Raw genomic sequence first — 23,781 nt, 5'->3', positions numbered from 1 at the left:
TCCTTTTCTCTCAGCTTCCACCAATGAAACTCAAACATGACTGAACCAAGTCCTGAACTTCTGTATTCCTACTCTGTTATAGGAAGTCTTCCTCATATCATCAGAGTGGGGAGAATAGTCACTTCCACTGCAGGAGATAGACACTAGAGTTTCTAAGGGAGGTTGTGAATTCTTTCATAGTATTGCTTGTCTTGGGTAAGAAACTGCTTTATCTGCTCTCATGAGAATGTCTTATGGCAAAATGGACAATACCTAGTAAAGCAGCTGGAACAATTAAGTGATGAAAAAATCAAAAAGTTACTTAGGCTTGGGCTTTCACTCAGAAATTTTGCATGTTCTGCTTATTTAGAAACAAAACCAGCTTGACTTTTCCCCAAAACCGTAATAGTATATTTAAGCTAATTCTTGTGTCAAAGCATGGAGCATATAAATAATATAAAAAAAGATTCTCACTGTGTTATATACTGTAAGTGTTCTTTTTGTTTGAAAACAGAATGAAATATGGAATTGCATTAGAAGATGGAAACATTTTTTGTTTCCTGCTGTGTAGGATTGCAAGATGTTTCTTTTTCATGCCTTGTGCTTCTCATGAGGATGTGGTGATTGCTCTTGCCTATCCTTAATTGCTTTTGCTCAGTTATTTTGTTTTTTGATAATTTAATGATCTTTGATTCAGAAACCAAGTGCCTCTGATACCTAGGGTTGGAAACTCATTTTTGAGAAATGTACTGAAAACCCAAAGCAGTGAGGCTTTCACATGCTTGTGTGCCAGAAGCTTTAAGGTCAAAAGTTTTTTCCCAGTCAGAGTCAGTGAGTTTTACTGTGTGTCACTTTTGAAATGCACATTATCAGCCTACATTTGATTCATTGGCCTCTTGTAAAATTTCTAATCTGGAAGTGTCAGAAGGATTACAGGATTTCTTTGCACAGAGTCCAACTCTTGCACAACCATCCGGACCAAAGATGAGTGAAGTTTCTCCTTTGGCATGTACCACACTACATTATTGACTATTTAAATCGGTATTTCCTGCTAAGCTCTCTTAGCAGTTATTGGTGGCAGAAGCAATAATTTTATTCTTTGCCCAGACAAATAAATTGCAATAATTGGAGAAGCTGGCAGGTGAAATGAGGCTGGAACATCTGGGCTTTCTCTGGCAATAACTTTTTGAAAAGAGCAACAGTGAGAGCAGGGAAAGGGGAGTATAAAACTCATCCTTTAAAGTAAAGTTTCGTGTATTTTGGTGCTTCCTGCAACTTTTGTTTATTTAAAGGAAACTTGTATTCATAATGAAGATGTTGAAATATTCTGTTGCGTTCATGTGAAGCTTTGGTCTGACTAATTAGAAGCTTCATTTTTAATATGTTTTAGTCAGGAACAGATCATATCAGAGCTGTCAGAAAAGCTTTTTTTTGACACACAACTGTTGTGTCACTTTGGACTTTAAGTCCCTATTTGACAGTTTTGGAAAGGTGTGGAATAAGACTTTTTGGTGTTTTTTTTTTTTTTTTTTTAAATTTACCCGAATTTTAAAAAATCTGTTTAAGTTACCCATTGCTATGCTGTCTACTGCTTTTTCTGGAAACTGTATATGACAGAAGTACAGGCTGTCCTCTGCACCACAGTTGCTGCCAGCTGTTTTCTCTGTCTTGGATTAAACTTGGATTAATTTCACTTCTGTGTTAAGCTGCAGCAAGGTTATTCTTGAACTCTTCCATCTTTGAGGGTCTGTTGTGGCCATTCTGTCCTTCTTGATGCTGAAGATTCATCTTTTAATAAATAGGGAAATAAATAGCCCAAGGATTGGCCACTTGGTCATTATGTGTTGAATTACAGATCTCAGCTGCTCAAATTTATCTGATTTCTCATTGTGCTTTCCTCTCTCCTCTCCCACTTGAATCCTGTTGCACTTGGGAAAATGAAGCTGTGTTGTCTCAAGTCTTGGTGTATTGGAAGAGTTTTGCTTAACACTCATGACTCATGAGCAGAGGAATTGGTGAAAATACAACTTTATTTTTCTGAGCCTTGTATGGGCTTACTGATGAAGTATTTGGTTGGCCTTTCATTTAACACCCTAATTATAGGTGTGCAGTTGTGCTGGATGCATGTTTGGATGTGTTTTCTTGTGGAGAAATCACAATATCATGCAAGTTTGATCTCCTTCTTGGTTTTTCTCTACATATGCAAATATTTAGGTACTAATTCCATACAAGAGACAAAGTTTTGAGGGGGAAAAAATATGTGAATGATATCTTGTCCTGCAAAGGTATTTAATGTTTAATGTTGACATTTCTGCCAAATAAAAGGTCTTGCTGGAAATATTTCTTGCATGTGACCTCTGAGATGATGTCTGCCCAGTGGCAGCAGATGTGGCACATGAAAAATCTGCAAGCTGGTGTGTTTGTTGTGACTTTCCTGTCCCAGGCTGAGCTGGACTTCCCCTCCAGCTTTCCCAACCACATGAAGTTTCAATCACATGTGCTTTCTACAAGAAGAGACTTCAAGTAATGAAGTCAGTCCTGTTTCTTGAAAGGGGGAATCTCCATGCCTTGGTGGTGGGTCAGGACCTCTGCTGGTTTGATGTCACAACTTGACCTGACTGCCATGAGCAAATTTTGCTGACTGAAGAAAGTAGATGTGTCCTGTCAGTTATTTGGGTTTAGAAAAGTGCTTTGAATTCAGTGATTATTTCGCTTAAGATGAGTTGTGTGGGGTTAATGCTTCATTTCCCATTTTCACAGTGTGGATTGGATTATGTGGGGGTGTCTCTGGACCACAAACCTCTTTTATAATTTGCAGACTATAATGGCAAAATTTAACTTCTGACCAACAGTCAATTGCTATTTTTCTTTTGCAATCAAAACAGTGTTTCAGCACAATATATTCTTTTTTATGTAAACATTGTAGCTGTCTGGGAACTCAGTCTGGGAATGAAAGCAATGATCCAGAATTTAAACATTCAGAATGCTGATGTTGGATAAGTATCTGTAGAATAAACATATTTTTTTCCTCTAAGTACTTTATTTCTTTAATGGAGTTTCCCAGTTGAAAATGTTTTCAGTTAACTAGCACAATTTTTCATCCTTAAGTAGTATGGTCTTCTGATTTACTTGCTACTGAACAGCAGTAATGCATGAAGGCCCTCAAATCTGTGGTGTTTGTCAAGAATCTTAATTGAAGAATAAAACATCTGGAAATCTATGATTATTTAGTGATCAGAATTGTTTTATAAATTCTGTCAGTTTTAAATTTCTGTTTCAGAGTTTGTTACTAGTGTTGTAATCTCACATTCTGAATTCATGCATCTTCACATTAATAATAGTAAAATCTTGATCTCTGAAAAGGAATTTTTTCATCTCACATTGTCTAATGCAGTCAATTTTGGAAGGCAATTCCCAGGTCTGGGCTACTTGAAGAGTTGCAGATATTGTAGGAAGTTTTACCAGGGAAACTTTTCATTGTATAAGTATTTGATATTGTGTGTTCCAGCGTTGCTTCTGGATTGATGAAGAGTTTTCTCTTGGGAACAGACTGTAGAACAGTGGTGTCCCTCTTGCTGCCATTTGGTGCAGTATGGCAGAGGGAAACCTTTGCAGCAAATCCTGAACTGCTGGTTTTTATCTTCAGGAACTGTGTGAATTTGGTGCAATGCCCTCATAGTTTCATGCATTACAAATTCGTTTTTCCTTATTCTTTGCTTTCTAATTTATTATTTCTTTCATTCTGTTTCATTGTTAGAGGCACAGAGTTTGTAGGGATCAGGAAGATGATTCTGATTCCTTTGAAGACAGATTATCTTTATGGTGCTTCCCAGGAACTTCCCTCAGAGTTGGAAGACTCTTCAGCAGAGAGTTTGGGATACAAGTCTTATGTCAGGGTGATTGCAGGAATATTCCTTCACCGCTGAAGTAGTGAATTTATCTGCAGGAATGGAGCTTTTCTTTTGCTTTCACAATATAATTTATGCTGTTCCTGAAAAGCAGAACTGAAAGATGTAGTCACCATCTGAGCTGGCAGAGGGGTGGGAACACTTTTTCATAAGAGCTTCTTGGAGATGCTTTAGAAAAACCTTAAGAATTGCTGAGATACTAAATGTGCTTTTCTGCCTAATGCCTCTGATGCAAAGAGGAAAATGCCCTTGGCAGGGTGGAGTAGGGCTGCTGGCAGATTTCAGAGATCCAACCAAAAAGGCAAATAACCAGAGCCCAAGAAGGTGTGGTACAGCCGAGGGACAATGCCAGCAGCACTTGGCACTTTTCCCATACTCTCCTAAGATGCTACTTTATTTCATATGTGGTAATTAACTTGTTAATTACATGTTTCTTGATGTGGGGGATTATGGAGTTTGTACCTTTGTAGTTGCAAGGGTAGAGAGAAAAGAAATGAATCAAATTTGTTTTCACTGATAAAAGCTGTAGAACTAGAGAAAAAAAGGAAGAAAAAGAATTGAAAATTGATAAATAGATTGATACAAATTTATCTTATTGTACGGTGTACTTTCTGTAGGAGAAAACAATGGTTGGAGGTTGTGGCATCTAAACAATTTTGCATATTTATGAAAAAAAATTAGTCTACTCTGCTGGCATCTGAAAGATTTCTTAACTTTCCTGTTCTGATTGTTATGGAGAATAGTGGCATTTAGACCATGGGATTATGCATTTGAAAGAAGGAAAATCATAAAATTCTTGCAAGAGTTGGGTTCTCTCTTTTAAGAAGTGGGGAGGTTAGAATGTGTCTTTCGTGCTACACAATGTGACTTGTTCAGACTAAATAGTCTGGTTTTACTTGTCCCAAAATTACACCACAATTAATGACCCCAGCATGCAGTAAAATTGGTAATAGGGAATGTCCAGCACTGCAGAAGAAACATTTGGGAGCAGTAGGTTCCTAAAAGAGGCACTGTTTGGAAGAATGGTATTCATTACCCCTATATTAGTAGTTCTCTTTTTGTTAGATTGAACACTAAAAATATGTTTCTGGTTTTGGCTTCTGTGTTGTCATTAGTTTGGAGAGCCATGACAAAATCTGGACTTTAGTGTAGTAGAAGAATGACATTGGTTCTTATTTATGTCAAGAAAAAAAGTTCCATTAGTGATTAAGATTGCTCAAATTCTTATTGATCTCAAGTTTTTTCATATAAATTACATTAGAGATGTTTATTTTTCATTTTACTCTTGCAATTTCCTTTTTTCTGTGTAATGCAAAGTGTTTGGTTGCATCTTTTTTTTTTCCCAACTTGCAAAAACTCTTTCCATGTTAAACTTTGAAAGACTTTTTCAAAAACATTGCTGCTGCCATCCCTCTTTTTTTGTTGTATTTTGAAAATTTAAACTCTCACTTATGTGCCTGGAAAAATTTCTGAGGGAATTTCGAAAACAGTAAAACAATTTGTAACTTTGGTACACTTCACGTGGAGTTGCCTCAGACCTGAGCATATGAATGAGGAGGGTGTCAAGTTGTTGACAGCTGGAGAGGAGCCTTTGGGCCAGCATGAGCAGGATGCTACTTGAATTAAACTGAAATGGTGAGAGGTTGAGCTTTTCCTTATTTGTTTTAAAGGTGTGGGATTAACCAAATGCACTGTATTATGCAGGGGAGGCAGGGTGGGAGGGAAGTTGAGCCACTTGACAAGTCAGTAATATATTGCTTTTTAATCCTCACAGCCAAAATTGCTAAGCTTTCAGAAACCTGTGAGCTGCCATGGGTTATGTGACAGGAATAAAATGGGACTCCAGAAACCTCTTAGACTTTGAACTTGATTTCCATTCAGGTTTTGGATGGGAATGAGTAACTTTGTGTTTTAGCTTCATTGTAAATTTTCTTGTATTGATGGCTCTTTCAATATATTTATCAGATAAAAATGAGGAGTAAAAAGTTTATTTGGTTTTAGGGAGTTGGAATGTGTTACTGCTCTTAGGAATTCTGCCTCATGGCCTGCCTCTGCTAAGTTACTAAATTAATCCTGTTTATCCACCTTGCTAAGGTAGTGACTAAATCCTGTTCATGTTCTCGGTGCCATGGATTATATTAGATTCATTTTTCACCTTGTGAAATAGGACACAGAAAAGGAACACAGAGTTGCTTTTAAAGTGTTGAGATGGTGCATTTTTTGTATAAAATGTCATATGAATCCCTGCTGCAACTCTTGAACAAACTATTTTAAGTGCTCTGTTCCTCTGAAGCTGCTTTGTTGGCTCTTGTAGGAGATTGATGCCTGGGAAGAAGAGGGGAGAGGCCAACTCTGGCTCAGCTTGTTCTTGCCTTTTTCATGATGGTGTGTGGCTTGCCTGATCTTGGCCCACTGCAAAGAAAATACCTTGGGAAATCTAATATTAGTCCTTAAAATAGCTTGAGGATGATCTTGGTAGTTAAATCGAAGTGTTTGTTAACCTTCTAACTTTTTAGGGAGGATGTTGTTCAATGAAGCCAGAGCAGTTTTAATCCATGTTAAATAGAGCTGCTGGAAATGTGTCATTCCCAGAGTGTATCTGTTAAGAGTCAGTGGAACTTTAAGTTAGGATTGAGGAATGGTGATGTAATTCCAGTCTTTCTTAAAAGCTTGATGCAGAAATGTATATATTGTTGTAGAAAAATATTAACACTCCTACAACGGGGTGTAGTTCTTCTGCCTTCCAAAAGAGATCCAGAATAGCTTTAGAAAGCAATATTGTCAGACTTCATGCAAGTCTTCTGATTTGTGTGGCTAGCACTGAGATTAGTACTGATCTTAAAGGGAATCATTGCATTCTGGTGCTGTTAAGTGCAGCTTGGCCACCACCCAGCAACTAATGGTGTCATGTTGGCTCAGCTCGACTCAGATAAGGAACAAAAGTATTTTCTTTCAAATCCTAATGGAAAAAATATCGAGGTTTTTGTGTGGGCTGCTGGCAGCGCATCTGGCACTGGACAAACTCACAGGAGCACTTGTTACCAAGGTGTTTCAGAGCAAAATGAGGAAGCAGGCAGCTGCTCCTCTCTCTTCTGCTGTATTTTTAAACAGTTGCATCCACACATGAAAGAAGTACAGTGTACTGATATGAACAGTGCCAAAGAAAAAATTAAATGCTGAACTGATATGAATAATGCCAAAGAAAAAATTAAAAGTCCTGGTGTCCTTGGGTCCCCTCCCTTCTCTCCTTGGAAATCTGTGGTCAGCCTTTTGGTCAAAATATTTAGCAGTTGCTTAAGTTTCTTTTAGTGCTTTAGAGGGCGAATCTTTGAAATGACTCTGCCTTATGGGTTTGCTGGGATTCCATTGTATTCAGCACTGTTAGTGTTTGGTTGATATTTAAAGCAGTCTTTGGTCTTGAATGCCCTGTTCCTCTCTTTCAATGATAACCACAGCTTGTAACAAGCAACAACCCTATTGCTGCTTCCTCTATCTTTCAGTTTGGTGGTACTTTGTAAAATGTGGAGATTAAAGGAAAAAAAATAGTTACTCTTCAGTAGGCCACAGCATTATTCACATAACCAGCTTAACTGTTCGTGCTGTTTGATACCTAATTGTACTCAAGTGCTATCTTATTATAGTGTTTGTAGCTGGAGTCCATTCGGGTTTACAGTCTGCCATATACCACACACTGGTCCTGCAGGCTCTCATGCTGGTGTGCAACAATGCTGGGATGTATCTGTCAGTGCCAGACAAATAATTTTGCTCCAGTAAAAGTCTTTTGACACATGATGGAAGAAGGCCAAGTTACATTTATGAAATTTCTAATTCAAGCAACAATGCTCAGCATTTAAATTGTAGCATAATAGTCAGACACTATAGTACATACAATGATATCAGCATCTAGCTTGTTTTTATAAATGCTTATAGTTGGGTGAACTTCTGTGTATGTACTGTAGGACGTTTTGAATTTATCAGAGCAGTTTGATGTTGCTTGTCCCACAGTGGAAAGTTTGACTGCAGGTGGTTTCAGGTATCTCACTCTGGTTGTGGTTTGTCAGGTGGCAAGAAAATCCACCACAAAGATATGTTATCTCTTTTTTTGTTGTTGTTTGTTTCCAACCACCATCCTTGTAATTTTTCCCGAGCCTTAGCAAAAAAGAAATCAGTATTCTTGCTCTGACCTTCTGAGAAAGTTTTCCTCCATTGCTACTTGATACTCGATTTTGATTTTGCTCCAGTGACTTCTTTTGTTGAAAGTGCCAAGTTCTTAAAATCCAGAAAAACTCTTCTTGTTTTCTTCCAGGTGTTGATTCAATGGTCAGGTATCTGCAGCTTCTCTTGACCCATCAGGTTGTTTTTCTGTGACCCAAATCCCCAAGTCTCTCCCACTCGCCGATGGTTTCCAAAATTTTCTGTAATGGTTCTTAAACATTCCCTGAGCAGGTTCAGTAATGAGAAATACATGAATGTGGGTTTCTGATCCTGTGAGAGGCTGAGAGTTTTAATTCAGCCCATTCTCAAGCTGATTGCAGATGTTGGACTTTGCACTGAAGGAGTCTGGGTGTGGCCATAAGTTTTGTTTGCTGTCACTGTCACAAGAGAGGTGGCAGTTTGATGGCACTCTAGAAAGACTCACTAATATTGCACCTGTTCAGTCCGTGAAGGGAAATGGGGATGTTGTGTGTGTGTGGTGCTGCATGAGTCTCTTAGCATGTACCTTGCTCAACATGATTTGAATGCTTCACCTCTACAAGTAGGAGAAACATAATAAACAATTCCTTCCTCTAGCGTGGGGCTGACCCTCGTATGACAGGGCTTTGGGAGGGGATTACTGGATTCAAGAAAATTTAATAAGTTTGGGAGAGTGAGTGTTGTTGGAACCATTCTCCCATAAATAAATTCTTTTCAGCCTTGTGCTGTGACCTGGCTCACAAATAAGTGTAACATTAGATGGTTAAGAACCTTGTTATTTTCCATATTTAAGCCTTTCACAGCCAACAGAACTTGTTTCTTTCACTTTTTGCTTTATGAACAGCTGTTCAGCCCACGAGACATTTGAATTAAAACACCCGTGTTTCCTTTCACATGGGAGTTAGGTTACTGCTTCCTTCAACCTTCTTATCCTTGTTATTTCAACCCTGTGCAGCATCCTGCTACATCATGTGTTGGAGGGTACATCACAGGTTTAGGATGGAACTGCTCTGTTACACAATGTGCAAAGAGAGGGCTAATGAGAGATGGGTGAAAAGAAAGGAAAGGGAACAAAAAGCTTTTTTTTTTCATTTTAGGCTGTTTTGCTGTTTTTAGAGTATTTGACTTACATTTTAAGTGGTTGAACTGAACTTCCAGTATGAGGGGTTGTACTATGACATGTGATAAAATACATGATGTGTCGGATGCAGGACTGGTAATAAAATTAGGTGATTTTTTTGTTTGTTGTTGGTAAAAAAAAGTAAACCAAAAGAAAAAAAGAACCCAAACCACATTACCTCCCTCCTAAAACTAGAACAAAAAAGACCAAGCTGGTAATCTTTTAGTGCCTGTTAATATTAAAGAGCAAAATGCTTAGCTTGCCTGTTAAAAGAGTTCTTCTTAACCCTTCAGAACTGCATGTGATAAGAAAAAGATTATAGATTAACTAAGTACTTTAAGTTGTCCTTAACTCTGGCTGACAACAAAAATGTGAGTAAAACCTTCACTATTGGGTAGAGGTGTACCAGGACATGCATCCTTTTTTTTTTTCCTACTGAACAATTGAATCCTTCCAGAACTTGTGACGTTCCCAACCTGCACGTCAGCACAACAGAAAAGTGTGTCCACACTGTTTATTTACAGCTTTATGAATTTCAGGGAGGGTTTATCATGATGATATTGTAACTGAATATGGAGTCTGATTACTTCCTGAGAAGTGCAAGAGTGCAGCCTCTGACCTCAAATTGTCAAACGTTAATGGGTTAAATTTGGGTGGCTGGAAATGTTTTATAGCTGTTACAAAACAGTTATTATATAAAATTAATTTTAACGCTGTGCAATTAACTTAGCTTTTGGCAGAGTTTAACTCCATGGAATTCTAGTTCAAGTGCAACAATTCTATTGTATTTGGTTTATGTATATTTATGTATAAAGGTTTCACTAGCAGAGTTATCTATATATAGTATCTAGAAAATTCCAAGATGTGTATTTGTGTTGATGAATATATGAGTGAATTTAGGTTAGCAGAGCAAGACAACTGGTGCATCTTACAGTGTTGTGCCCTTAACTTCTGTAATTACAGATTTGTTTTCGTGTGCCCTAAATTGAAGTGAACTCTGAGGATAGATGTAACACTATACACATGATCACATGTGCTTTCTACTGTATAGATTTGCATAAAGAAATCTGTGTGACAAATTACTTATCAGAAGAGGCAACACTGGATGTCCTGTAATGTCTTTAGGCAGACCTGTGTTAAGAGTTTCTTGTAAAAGTTGGTTATTCTAGGCATAGAAAGATCTTCTGGCCTACATAAAATGACTGCTTACCCTTCAACCTGTGCTCTTTTTCTTGCAGACCTTTCAGCAGCCCAGAGAAAATTTGCCCATTCTCTGAGAGACTTTAAATTTGAATTCATTGGTGATGCAGAGACTGATGATGAAAGATACATAGGTAGGTAAGAAGTGACCTGAGTGGCTATAGTTTGTCAATGCCATCCTGCAACATGATTAAACTTTCTTTGTATTATTTTATATTACAGATGCATCACTTCACGAGTTTTCAAACTTTTTAAAAAATCTTGAAGAACAAAGAGAAATTTTGGTGAGTTGCAATAAATGATTCAAAAAGCTGTGCACATAGCAAAGAGATCAACATTAGGTGAAATTGCTTTTCTTGCTTTGTTAACCACCAAGGTGTTGATATCACTTCCTTAACAGTGGGAGCTCTCATTGTGCAGCCTCTGGTTCTGTAGTCTAGAGTACAGACAACACCTTGTTCTCATTGAAGAAGAAATCTGTACGGTAGGGATGGATAAATATGAGTTGTTTTAAAATAGTCATTCCCAGGTTAATTATGGCTGGGGTGGCTGGGAAGACCCCCATAAGTCTGTTCACCATTTCCAGTAAAAAGCAAAATGAAAGAGTTAATGCTGCAGCAGGGGACTCAAGTTTTGGCAATTGGCCAACTTTGGATCCAGAATCTCTGTAGCTCTGACTTCAGTGCTTATGTGGATCTGGGATGCAATCTGTTGTATTTATGAAGTAGCAGACTTAGAAACCTTTACCTTGTATTTGAGCTTCAGTGAGAGGTTGGAGCTGCAGACAGTTGCTCTGTTCTGTTGCCTGTGATTGCTTGGGGTGTAATTAGTGAAATATGGCTCATGTTGGCTGCACACAGAGCAGGGGCTGAGAGCTCTGCCAAACACCTTGCTTACCTGGGTTTCCTGACTTCTCAGAAGATGGGGGTTTCCTTTTGGATGGTTTCTTTTTGCTTCTTCTCAGCAGCTGCATGCCCAACTTTTGTTTCAGGGCAGCGATTCATAGAGCAGCTACTGTGTACCCAGTTTTCTTCTGAGTCAGGCCAGACTCTCCATCTGGGACATGTGCTTAGATCTGACATGATAGCAATTGCATTTCTTGGTATTTGACATATGATTATATCTTTGCCTTCCTGGAAATCAGTGATCCCTTGGCATCACTGAGAGGAAGCTGAGACTAATCTGCTGTCTTCCCTGTTCCCTTCTGCCAGAAGCTGTGCCTGCAGTACAGGGATATGTAGATAAGTGATAAAAGAACTTGTGAAAAATTCTTTTTTCCATGTTTCTCTTTCAGTCCTGATCCCAGTAATAGTCATGGTTCCTTGTAGGTGTTGTGTTCTGTTCTGGTATGCTGCTCTGATCTGGAACCACATTAAGGTCTGAATTAAGGGTCAGTGTTGTTCTTCACACTTTCCTAAAAACTGTCTTTGCGTAGGAGAGAGATTTTTCAGTGTTTTGAGCTGTTTTGCCAAATTGTAGAGATTGGCTCAAGTATGTTTCAATAGTTCTTTTGCTTTTCATAATTCTACAGTATAGTCTTTGCTCTTTTTCCTGCCATCCATAACTGTATTTTATTTTAATGAATTGCACAAATCTAATTAATGAAAATCTTTATGAAATTTTATAATGAAAAATACTTAATGAGCTTCCACATTATTTTGATGTCAGGCTTTTGAGGGATGACGTAACAATTCCATGGCACATTTCAGTGACTGTATCAACAGCTCTTCAGCAGGGATAGATTACCACCACAGCAGGCTGTGCAGAATCCAGTGCTATCTGTCTGGATTGTAAAACACTTCCATTGTTCAAACTGAATGCCATGAAACTGTATTAACTTACTTTTTTGGTATGGTGCCCATGCTTACACAGAAGGTGCTATCATACTGAAAGCTAACTTGTGTCAGTTTCTGGATAGGAAAAGGATGAAATGCAGTTTTTGTTAGAGCTGTGACTGATGAAAAACAGGGAGTATAAATTGTAATGAGGAAAATATTTATTACCAAATGGAAACAGAATATATTCTCTAAGTTACCAGATGCGTGGCCTTTTTATTTCATCTGTAGTCTAGCAAATGTTATGTATCATTTCTGTAGTGAGCTTATGTAACAATGGCCATAAGTCTCTGAGAAAATGATTGTGTGGTGACTGGAAAAGATAATTTCCAGCATCTGCTCCTCTGACTATTTTTTTTTGACTTCTCAGTGGATGTTTTAACAGTGGCATGAGCTCTAGAGATACTCCCGTGGAGAATATTAGGACATGTTGCATTCAGAGATGTTTGGAATGAGGTCAGGGATCCAAAGACTTTCCATTAAGACGCAAAGTATATAGCAGCAATTTTTTTCAAAAACACTCAGTTTTTGTTAAGAATGCTCATTATTGAGTATTTCCTCTCTTACTATTTTGAAGATATCCAGAGGATTTTGGACTGCTGTCTTCAGTGGCAGTACATAGTTGAATAGATAGGCAAATTTCAGGCCCATAAAGTTATATTAAAGAAATCAATGAATAATTACAGGACAAAAGGCATTTCAGACACTGCTGTGCATTTTGGTTTTTTAGATACTTGAGAAAAGGGTTATTCTTTTCAGAACTGCATTGTAAATGAAACAAATCTGCACTTGAAATACATTCTAGACTCAAAGTAAATGCTCATCATCTCCTTTTCTCATGGTTGTCTGAAATTGTAGTGAATCCAGAGTCCATAAAACTTGCTGTCAGTGTTTACAATGAATGATGGCCAGAAAGGTAAATTATCTGGTGTATATTTATTTGGTGGATATAATTTCATTCAGATGGAATCTTGCACTTCATGGTTTTACCATTTCTCCCATCTCCTTCAAAGGTTGCTGAAGTTATATCCCAGGTATCAAAGGATTTAGTTGCATATGAAAAGAGAAGTTGGCAATAATCCAAAGATTTCCCTGAAATTATTACGGAGTGGTCAATAAAAAACCAAATTACATCTTTCCGTAGCACTGTAGCTTGGTGATGCTCCCCAGGGCAGAAATAGATCACTTTGTCCCTGAGAATATTCTGGAAATTATTTTTAGATGTTGAGGATGAATGGAGTTGTAGGACTTAGATTCTGCTCCTTTGACACTGCAGAAGAGCTGTGGAAGTTCAGGGATGACAGGGAACTTGGCAAGGTGGTAGGAAAAGGTGGGATGAGCGAGGCCCAGCATGGTGATGCTCAGATGCTCTGTCTCAGTACCCAGCTGTTCCCCTGGTTGCTGGGGAGAGCACCAAACCCTCCCTCCCAGCCCAATTTTCCTGGCAGCAGAAAGGAGCTTTGATTCTTGTGAGGGACTGAGAACAGCAGGCTTCACTGTCTGCCCCCATTTGAGCTGTGGTGGTGAGCAGAGAAGTGTTACCTGGTTTGCCTTTGGCTCTTGGTCCTTTCCTTCCCACCTCCCTTTCTCCATCTCAGGCTACTCCTAAACAACCAGCTTGCCCCTAATTAGTTTTCCCTGTTGATTCCAGTCTTGCTAAGTCCAGTCAACCAAATTTGATAGCTCTTGTATCGTTCCCTCAGTTATCTTGGCAGTGCTTGGCACTCCTGCTGTGGTCAGCTTGGTGTGCTGGCTTTGAGTGCTTTCCCTCCTTGGAGTTTATCTGCTTCTGGAGTTCACATGATTCTTGTCAAGAGCTGGTCTAACCTGTTCTTAAAAGAGTTCCAGGAAATGGATTTCTCTTTATTCTGATATTTAGTCTTCATTTCTTTCACCTCATGTTCACACTGAGTCTCCTTTACTATGAGTTAAGCTGGGAAATTTTTGAGAAGTTTTCTGCAGTAGTCATGGAATAAAACTGATCACTTCTCCTTCACAGTAGTATTTTTATGGTTACCCTTTCTAAGTGGTGTTTTGCACCTGTATTTTTCCTTGTTCAATTTAATTACACTGTGTTTAGACCTTCTATTTTTTATGTTAGAATTACTGCTTTCTCCTTCTCTTCTTGCTTTTAAGTTGCCGCTATATTTGCTCTTCTGCCATCCTCTGGGACCTTGCTTGCCTCTCCCTTCAGTTTGCTTTGCTGACTTCCTAAACTGTTCTGAAGCAAAGCCCTTCTGACTTGAATGCAGTTAATACTTCTGTTGTGTAATGTAGGAATACATCTAATGGCTCTTAAGGAGTGCTTCCTCCCCTTAAGACCTGTTTTCCCCCCTTTGTTAGATAGTTTGCTGTAATTTAACTGAGGGTTTTTTCCTTTCTGGAGATAATTAACATCTGTTGTCTTATACACCATCATTGATTTGCACTCAGTTCAATAATGGTTTTATAGCTTCCTCCCTCTGTCTTTTCAGAAACATATGACGAACCTCTTTTCCTCAGAGTTTTTTTTTTTTGCTGTTGCCAAATAAAATGTTTTTTACCTTTTTTCTTTTTTCACCCCTACACTTGTCTATTTTCTTTTCACTCCATTACATTTCTCTTTGTATAGGATTTCTGATACAATTATATTCACCTTATATTCCCTGTGGTTTCCCAAGGCAATATAAACAAGCTGTTTTACTTTGATACATTCTCTTCTGTTTCCTGCTACGTTTTTCACACACTTCTATCCCTTCAGATGTCCTAATAAGAAAGGTACTATGCAGCTGTATTTTAAAGTCTTTTTCCTCCTTTTTATTTTTTTAGCAAAAAAGGCTTGTTGTTTTGCCGTGGGTATCTTTGCAATTTTGGCCTCTGAAAAAATTCTTTTGCATTCTTTGTCAGTTTTGCCAGCTTGGCAGAATCAAATCCAGATTAGCATCTCTGAAAAGCAGAGTTATTCCTGGCATATATCAGGAGCACAAGACATGGTTTCTCTACGGATTTTTAAAGAAATATCCCTGTGGAGTCACTCTTTTAGTCTTTCTGTTATTTCTTAAAAAAAAAAAAGGCGGAGAGGGTTTCTCAGTTGTGCTTTCACAAGTTAAAAGATGTTAACATTCCAAGGTATACACTCAAAAGTTTAAAGATATACTTTAAATAATCTGTACACATATGTACATTTACTTATTTATTCTTACTTAAACTGCCTCTTATGATAAGATATGGAAGTGCATGAGTATTTATTTCACAGGTGAAGTACTCACTTAACACACAGTGTTCCTGAATAGCTAACTCTGTTACCTTTTGTCCAGTGACTTTTGTATCTGGATCTGTTTCAGCAGCTGACTCTGCTGTGAAGATGGTGGTATTAATTTTTCTAATCTTTTCTTTGGCACTCTTTGTGCGGTATTTAAGGGTTTGTAAATCTTAATCTCTCTTGACAGTAATCTGAAGAAATCTGTGTGAAGGAGCAATCAGTTGACTCACTGATCTGGAGTAAAAAAGTACCCAATAATCTTAGATGTGTGATACATTCAAGATCTCTTCAACAGGAGTTCAAGGCATTATGTAGTGCTCCATATGTTCAGATGCTTTTAAGTCTGCTGACAGTGCAAACTGGTAAATATATCTGCCAAGACAATGGAAAGGACATAATTGTTGACCACTTCTGAAAAATTAGACTGCCAACAGTACATTGAGTATTTCAGATGCAGATAGAGAGGCACAGATGAAACAGCATGTCTCAGGAACAGCATCTGAGTACCTTAATTGCAGCATCTACATTCTTTTCTTTTCTGTGCAATTTTTCTAATTTAATAAAACATCTTCCAATTTTAGAAACAAGCAGAACAACTGCTGCCATATCTTATTGCCCAGCCTCCCCTTTTCCTCTGCTGGGCATGAGACCAGATGACAATCCTGTAATTATCAGAATATGGAACACGAAGGTAGAACTATGAGTATTTCAGCCACATCTTACTCTGATTTGGTGGCCTGTGATATTGAATGTTTCATTTATTTGTTGGGTTTTGAATGTCATATACAGTCTTCTGAAATAGTTTTGTGGGTTACATATGAACTTGCCCACATCAATCTATAAACCAAAGATGACTTGCCTGTACAATAGAAAAAAAAAGTTCAAAACCAGATCTGGGTGTGTTCCTCCCACCTCTGAGTGAACACAGCTGACAAGTCCTGTTACCACTGGCTTCCTCTTCCAGATAACTCTGTGGTCTCACATGCATCAACATCATTCACTATAGAATTTTCATTCTGTTAGTTCATCATTGGGAAATGTTTGGAATTTGCATTGTAAAGCTGTCACCAGTTTGGATTTTGCTGGTTGTTAATAACAGCACTGTTTCTTCTGGAGGAAAGCGCTGACAATTGAGCAATTCATTCTTGACCGAATACTGATGCCGTTGTTTGCTGCTGGATTCCTTGACTTTTAGAGGCATCTTTTTGCTCAGTGATGAGCTTTGCCATGCACCACGAGAATGGAAATTATGCATTTTTCTTTTCTGAGCAGCCTTTTTGCTTGGTCAGGGCATACAATGTCTATGGTATGAAAACCAGACCATGTTCTGGTGTGTTGCCATTTGCTAAGGTGAGGTCTTTCTTAGAGGAGTTATCCCCAGCTTTCCTTCACTGCAGATGGGGAAAGCTGATTAGTTGCAGTGTGTGAAAGTCTGTTTCTCTTTATTTTGTTTTCTTGTTTGTTATGATTATGGCTTTGTAGTATTTTTCTCTTTATAGTGGAATGTATTGCATAAGAATAAACTTACTCAGAAGACAGGACTATTAAATAGTTTTCAGTAAATAATCTTTACTAAAACCCACTGTCTATTTAATTATTTTTTTAAAAGGAAATTATGTATTGTTTCCTTATGATACCAATCTGATTTTGGAGGCAGCAGTTTCATGACAGAATCAATGAGGGCAGCATTTCAGAGTAGGGCACAGCATAGCAGATGGATCATAGGAGGCCCTTTTAGCTGTCTGTCCTTAAGGTGAGTCATGAACTTCCAGGAGATGAACAAGAAACAACTTTTCTGTAGAAGGGTGAACTCATGAGTCCAGCTGTTATATTTCCTGTAAGGCAAGGCTGCTGCTTGTGAAGGAATTAGGAAGTGCAGATCATAGCATTCTGCCTGTATTGAGGCTTGTGAGGCAGTGGCTCAATGGTCTAGGAAATTCCCCTTGGAACAGTTTGAGAAACTTCTTGTCTTCCTGCCAAACCCTGAGGGGTATTTCTCTGGAACACCTAAGAGGGAGGTGATGTGTTTTGTTACAGATGCCTCCTGGTGCTTCAACAAAATATGTTATCTCTAGGTGAGGTGTATCGCTGGTCCCCTGGCTCTCTTGTTACCAGATGGTTTCGTCCACAGCAAAGGAATCCACAGCAATGGATGTCACTTCTTTTTTATAGCCTCTGCACACATGCAAAGATACACAAGTGTCAATGTGCTATGAGACCTCCTTAAAATCCTTTAGTCTATATACTGCAGGCCTTCTAAAAACCAAAAACCTCCTGTGTCTGTATTCCCAGTGTGTGCCTGAGGCCCTTTCAGTATCTAAGGCTGTAAAGCTACAGGGAAAGCTCTAGAGCAGGGAGAAAATCCAGACATGTGTACTAGAAGAAAACTTGATTTGAAAACAAAATAATGAACCTTGGGGGTGGTTTGCACTGTCTGCAGTCATCAGTGCTCCAGATAAATGCAAAACCAGTGCTGAGGTGTGGCTATAGAGAGACACCTCCTGTCTGTAGGGCTGGCAGGGGGGTTGGCTGTGCAGCTAACTGAGGGCATGTCTAACTGTAAGAGCAAATCATACTCTCATGGGAAAAGAAAGAATAGAGATTTAGACTTTGCAAATAACATGTGATGTTTTCAGTAGTGGAAGTGTATCTGCAAATTTTAATAGTACAGGGTTTCAGGCATAGGTCTTAATGGTTTGAGAAGTTTCAGTAGCAAATCACTATATGAAGTAGGAAAAGTAGGAAAGCTTTTTGGAGAAAATATTCTTTATATATTTCTCTCTCTTCCAACATTGGAGGTATCAGAATTGGCTTTTTTTTTTTTTTTGGCTGAGTGGTGCATTTTCTAAGGGAAAACACAACCGTATCCTCTGTAAGTAGAAGAGCAGCTGTAATGTTAAATATCTTTATTGGAAGTGAACTTCTTTATCTAGCAGCACTGTCAACTATTTTGTTATTGAGTCACTGCTAGGCATGTCTTCTGCCTTCTCTGTTGCACTCACTAAGGCAAAGCTTCCTTCCCAGATCTGGTTTCATTGACACTTGCTCAGTTTCATGGGCTTTGCCTTACTGACTTGTTGACCTCCCTCATAGCATTGTTGAGGGACAGTCAGCAATCCTGCCCCTGACTACAAATAAACCTGTCCAGTTGGTATGCTCAGAAACTAAAACCCCTCCTTTATGCAAGGCATCTAATCTGCATTCCAGTTCCTCAGATGGACTTGGGAACTCAACACTCCTGTGTTGCAGTGCAGTCTGCAGGAAGGTATACATTTATGGCTTAATTTTTCTTCTTTCTCAGTAAACCTGTTTTTTTTTTTTTTTTTTGTGGGAGAATGTGTCAATTCAGACTGGAGCAGAGTCAAGATATGTATTTACCTCACCACCAGAGTTGTTGATGAGCAGTGTGCAATTTCCAGGACTTCCAGTAAAGGCTGAGCTCTAAGGATGTTTTTAGGATGAAGGCTGGGAGGCCAGTGCTGCATTTGTCTAACAACAAACTTTGATTAGCTTAGGTTGGTTTAACCTTTTTAGCCACTGAACTTTGAGGAGAGCTCTTGTGGGTTGCTAGTCCTTTACAGGCTGTGCAAGCAGCCTTCCTCCTCTGCAATGTAAGCCTGGTTGTGCCTGGAAAGGGAGTGGGAGCTTAGAGAACCCGCTCCTGCCTACTGCAGAAGAAGGCAAGAGGAGCATTGAATGCTGGTACCTGATCTTCTCTGTCAGATAGTGCTTAGGAGGAGGTGTTGGTGGAAGCAATTTGTCCTTAAACACCTCTACTCTCACCTTTCCTGGGAAGGGAAGAAGTGACAGTCTAAATGGAGTCATCTTGTGGAGTGCCACTGACTCTCAGTGACCTGTTGGGTCTTGCTGACCTGACTGAGGCAGTATCCAGCAGCTGTGAAGGAGCTTGCTAATGGATTGAGCCTGTGCCTTTGAGAGCTGCAGTTGGAAAGGGAGGTTGGGGCCCCTTAATCTATGATCTGTACAACTTCTCTGCCTGAGCAAGTGGAGTTTTGTAAAGGCATCTGAAATAGATATACACAAAGCTGACAGCATGCTTCAGGATGTTGGAAATGTTGGATAGAGTGATCTTCTGAGGTGGTGATGGCACTGATGACTTTATTGGTGCTGTTGCCAGGTTTATGTTCAAGTCCTGAGACTCTGACATTCACAAAGCTTGTTAAAATTCTGTTACCCGAGACAGGACCTTGTTAGATTGGTTCACTTATGACTTGCATGCCACAGTTTACCTGCCAGATATAATTCAATATATATTTGTTTCATGTAGGTTTAGATAGATGAGAGATGTAAAAAAAGGGATTTTAAAATGTCATTTCAAATAGTACATTTCTGTCATAATCTGTCAGGATTAGAGAAGAAGAGGGATGAAAATGAATGTAAGAGGCAAGACAGAAGTTGAAAAAGGAAGGAACATCTAGTTTCATATTAATCAACTTAAATGCCTAGTTTAACTTTTGCTGGAAATTTTCCATTTTAACATGATTCTAGTTCTGAAGTAAAGTATAAGTGATAATTACAAATATATTTAGGTAATCCCTTGCTTATTTGCTAATTTGTTATCTACAGTTTTTAAAAAATAGTTGTTTTAAGTTTCCGAGTTATAAATAAGCTAAGAATTAATAGCAGTGTAAATAATTTTTTTCTATAAATAATAATACATCTTTTTGTAATTTCTAATGACGAGCACTGGAGTCTACATACTAAAATCTTGTATTTGGAGGTATTTTAAGTATGAACTTGGTCAGTCAGAAGAACATCACTGTAATTCACTGTTGAATTTACCAGTCTTGTATGGCCTGGTATGCAGCTCTGTGAGAATGACCAAAGCTCTGCAAAACCTCACTCCACCCAGAAGTAATCAAGAGTCCTGTTATTTAACCCAGTCACAGAAAGCAAAGAGGGTGACAAATCATAAGTACCTTCATGGCAAGCACCTGGGGTTACATCTGTTAACAAAAGTTTAAGTCGTGCAAAATGAGAAATGTATTTTTTGGAAGGAGAGGAAGCTTGTTTTTCTTTTAATGAAAGAATTACTGGCATATCATCCCACTGGCAGCAGTGGAATCTGCTTGTTGGCAGTCGCTGAAGAGAACATCCCATTTTGATTTAAAGATTATTTTCTGCTTCAAACAAATTCCTGTAGTGGTTCCCATGGTTAATACTGCACAGGAGTAGCAGGACAAGTGATTTACAGCCCTGCTGTTTTATGAAGCACAGCCTTTTATGTATATATTTTCCTTTATTTTGTATTTTTCCTTGGTTACATCAAGGTGCTATGGTTTTCTTTGATTTGGACTTTGTGTTCAGCATACATTCAATGCATGTTAACCTTACACTTTTTTGTGTAAATGTTCGAACAACTAATAAGCAACTTGTAATTTGTTTATTATTTTTAACCATCTAACCATGTGAATGCTCAGTTGTTACCTTTAAATGCTTTGAAAAGATTCCAGGAAGTGTGATGCTCTACCTCGGGGAAGCTTGTGCCATCCTCTCTGAGTTTTCTCCTTCACTTTGTTAGAACAGAGAACAACGTAAAGTTTTCCAGTATAGAAGGACTGATTGTGAAGTTTCCAGGCTCTCTACTCTGACTTCAGAATTCTCCTTCCCAAGAGTGCACCGAAGGGTGCTTTAAAATGTTTTTGGCAAAGTGAGGAAATGGATGCAGAGGGAAGTTTTTTGCTGAGAAAACGTGCTCTGAAGTTAGGATGTAGCTGTTATGTGGATGACTGTGCAGCACCCAGTTTGGCCCAGACTTGCCAGCTCCTTGGGTTTCCAGTTAGCTGCAGGTTGGTGTGCTGTGCTGGCCCTGCAGAAATGTGGGTTGCTGTGGTTACAGTGAATTGGCAGGATGACTCCCACAGTAATCCCTCATGGCTGCAGGGATGGGTGGGAGCTGCTCAGATTTGTGTTGTGCCAGATCTCGAGTACATCCCTTGTATGTTTTATGATAAGAATTTTCAGAAGTGTTCCAGAGGGCCGGTTTAAGCCTGTGATGTTTTATCTGAAGATTTTCACTATAAAGGGAGGGGAAAGGGCAGGAAAGAGAGAGAAAGGATTCTGTTGTATGTTAGGGGGATTCCAGGGAGCTCTGCCTGAACTCTTGGCATCCCAGCCCAGTAGCTGTGCTAAGCCCAGATCTGGACATGATTTATTCTGTGGATCTGCCTTAGGACAGACCAAAAGGTCTGCTCCACCTGCAATGCTCTTGCCATCTTTTCCGTGCTGCTGCTGTGTTCAAGAAGTACCAGCATTTCCTGAAATTTTAAATATTTTTAAAATTCAAAGTCTTGTTTGCACCAGATGGAACCCTGCTCCATCTTCAGGGAAATTTCATGTGAATTAGTAGCTGTGCAGATTTAATAAGCTACAGTTTTCTGTCTTATGATGGAATGTTGTGTCCTTTTTTTTTCTTTTTGCAATGGCCATGAGACTTTATATTGTAAGTGCACTAGTGGATGCTCACATAGTCATCTCAACCTCTTGTTTATTGACTTTGCACCTCTTTGATTTTATAATTTAGCTTAAGGTCTTATTAATGTATTTAAGTGTGTTAATATTTGGAGATTTATATGAATGCCTAGTGGCTTTAACTGTCTTAAAAGATTATTGTTTGCTACTCACTGGTCTATTCCACAGTTGTCTGTAGTGCTTCTTGTTGCAGAAATCTTTGTATCCCCCTAATGGAGCTCATTTGTCCTCTGTGTCATTCTGGTGTTCAGTCATTGAGGCCTTCAACCTGATCTGCAAGACTGCCACAAATGAAGCAGTTGCAATTTTGGGTGCAATCTGGAAATTTCTGAAATTTTTTGCATTTGTTTTAATTTAATTTTCCTGATAGTGGATTGAATTAAGAAATTTTGTAAGCTTGAATGAACTCTGATGTGATTTATTTTTTTTTAGTTAGAAGTTCTGACTTGCATGCTTCTATTATTTTACCCCAGAGCTTCCTTGCTTTTTACTTTTTGTTGCTGTTGCTGACGTGACTCATCAATCTGGCTACAGAAACCTAACCCATGCTTTTTTTTCTTTAGGCAATCAGTGTTACTGAAACTCTGATCAAACCTTTGGAAAGATTTAGGAAAGAGCAGCTAGGAGCTGTAAAGGTTTGTCCCTCTTTTCCTTTATAAATTTGTTTTGTTTCTCTACTTGGATTGCATTTTAATAATGACATGTAATTGGCAGAAACATATTATTGTTTATGCTTCATGTGTTCACACTTTTTTTGTTTCTACTTTGAGAACTTGCTTCAGAAACAAATGGAGTTTTTCAAGAAGAGAAGAATGTGTCCTTTCCCTTCCTTCTCCCCACTTCCCTTATCTCCTCTGTCTGGAATAGGAAGAATTCTGCTAACAGCCTGCCCCCCTTCCTAATGGGTAACCCTGTTCTGCTTTGTATTTGCCTGCAGTTGCACAACCAAGTGCTAAAAAATATTAACTACCTAAAGGAGCTCACTCATCCATGTGCTTTTAATTACATTTTTGCCACCTTCAAGGGAGTACTGCCTTTATTAATTTTTTTGTTTTGAATAAATAACTCACTGGCTCTGTATGCATGGGAATAATAGGGATGAAGAGGCTGAGGACAAGATCTCATTGAAAGTATTTTTGATAAAAGCATTTGGTAATTTTTTTTAAGATTATCACTAAGTTGTGAATATTTAAAAAAAAAAGCTAAGTGAAATTCATGTATTAAGTACAGACTAGATTTGGATAAAAGTAACAAGGACAAATTTGTGTCTGTCTGCTTTCCTTGCAGAGAGAAATTTAAGTGCTTATTAAAAAAAAGTAGAAAAGAAAGAAATGACCATTTTATTAAAGTTTTCTGTTGTAAAACTCAATACATTTTCAAAATGCCTGCATATAGTTTCTTTTATGATTTCATGTCTTCATTACCAGTGATATTTAGTGATTTTAAGACAATGTTTCACTTATAAGAGCACTATGAATTTTGACTTTGTCAGGAATGATTAACATGTCTGCATGTGATTTCAGTGTTCATGAACTGAAAATGCTCTGTTGATGATAAATCCTTTCAGTTCAATGGTACAATGAGCTTTGTGCAATTTTATGGACTTGAGAGAAGTATATTAGGTGACCCAACCAACGCACAATAAAAACGTGGTCTGTAACATAGCCAGTCTTCCAAGGAAAGAGAGAATTTGTTCTGAATGTAACTGATTGTCATAGAAGCAGCTGTGTAATGAATGCATTATTTCAGCAGTATTTTTGCTGTTACAGATATTGCTGGTTTTGGGGTGAGAGCTGCTAATGTTTTAAGTTA

The 23,781-nt window shown here is 38.4% G+C and overlaps 1 protein-coding gene across 1 annotated transcript in view; it reads left to right on the top strand.

The window, feature by feature from the left end:
- ARHGAP10 (Rho GTPase activating protein 10) overlaps positions 1 to 23,781 on the top strand; it is a 145,468-nt gene that overhangs the window by 36,172 nt on the left and 85,515 nt on the right. Inside the window, exons 4-6 of the mRNA XM_005418204.3 lie at positions 10,440 to 10,535; positions 10,624 to 10,685; positions 22,533 to 22,604. Of these exons, the coding sequence (XP_005418261.2) occupies positions 10,440 to 10,535; positions 10,624 to 10,685; positions 22,533 to 22,604 (230 nt within the window). The remainder of the gene's footprint in view (positions 1 to 10,439; positions 10,536 to 10,623; positions 10,686 to 22,532; positions 22,605 to 23,781) is intronic.

The sequence above is a fragment of the Geospiza fortis genome, unplaced genomic scaffold (assembly GCF_000277835.1).
Source record: "Geospiza fortis unplaced genomic scaffold, GeoFor_1.0 scaffold11, whole genome shotgun sequence".
NCBI lineage: Eukaryota > Metazoa > Chordata > Aves > Passeriformes > Thraupidae > Geospiza > Geospiza fortis.
This window is presented reverse-complemented; position numbering and strand designations above follow the sequence as displayed.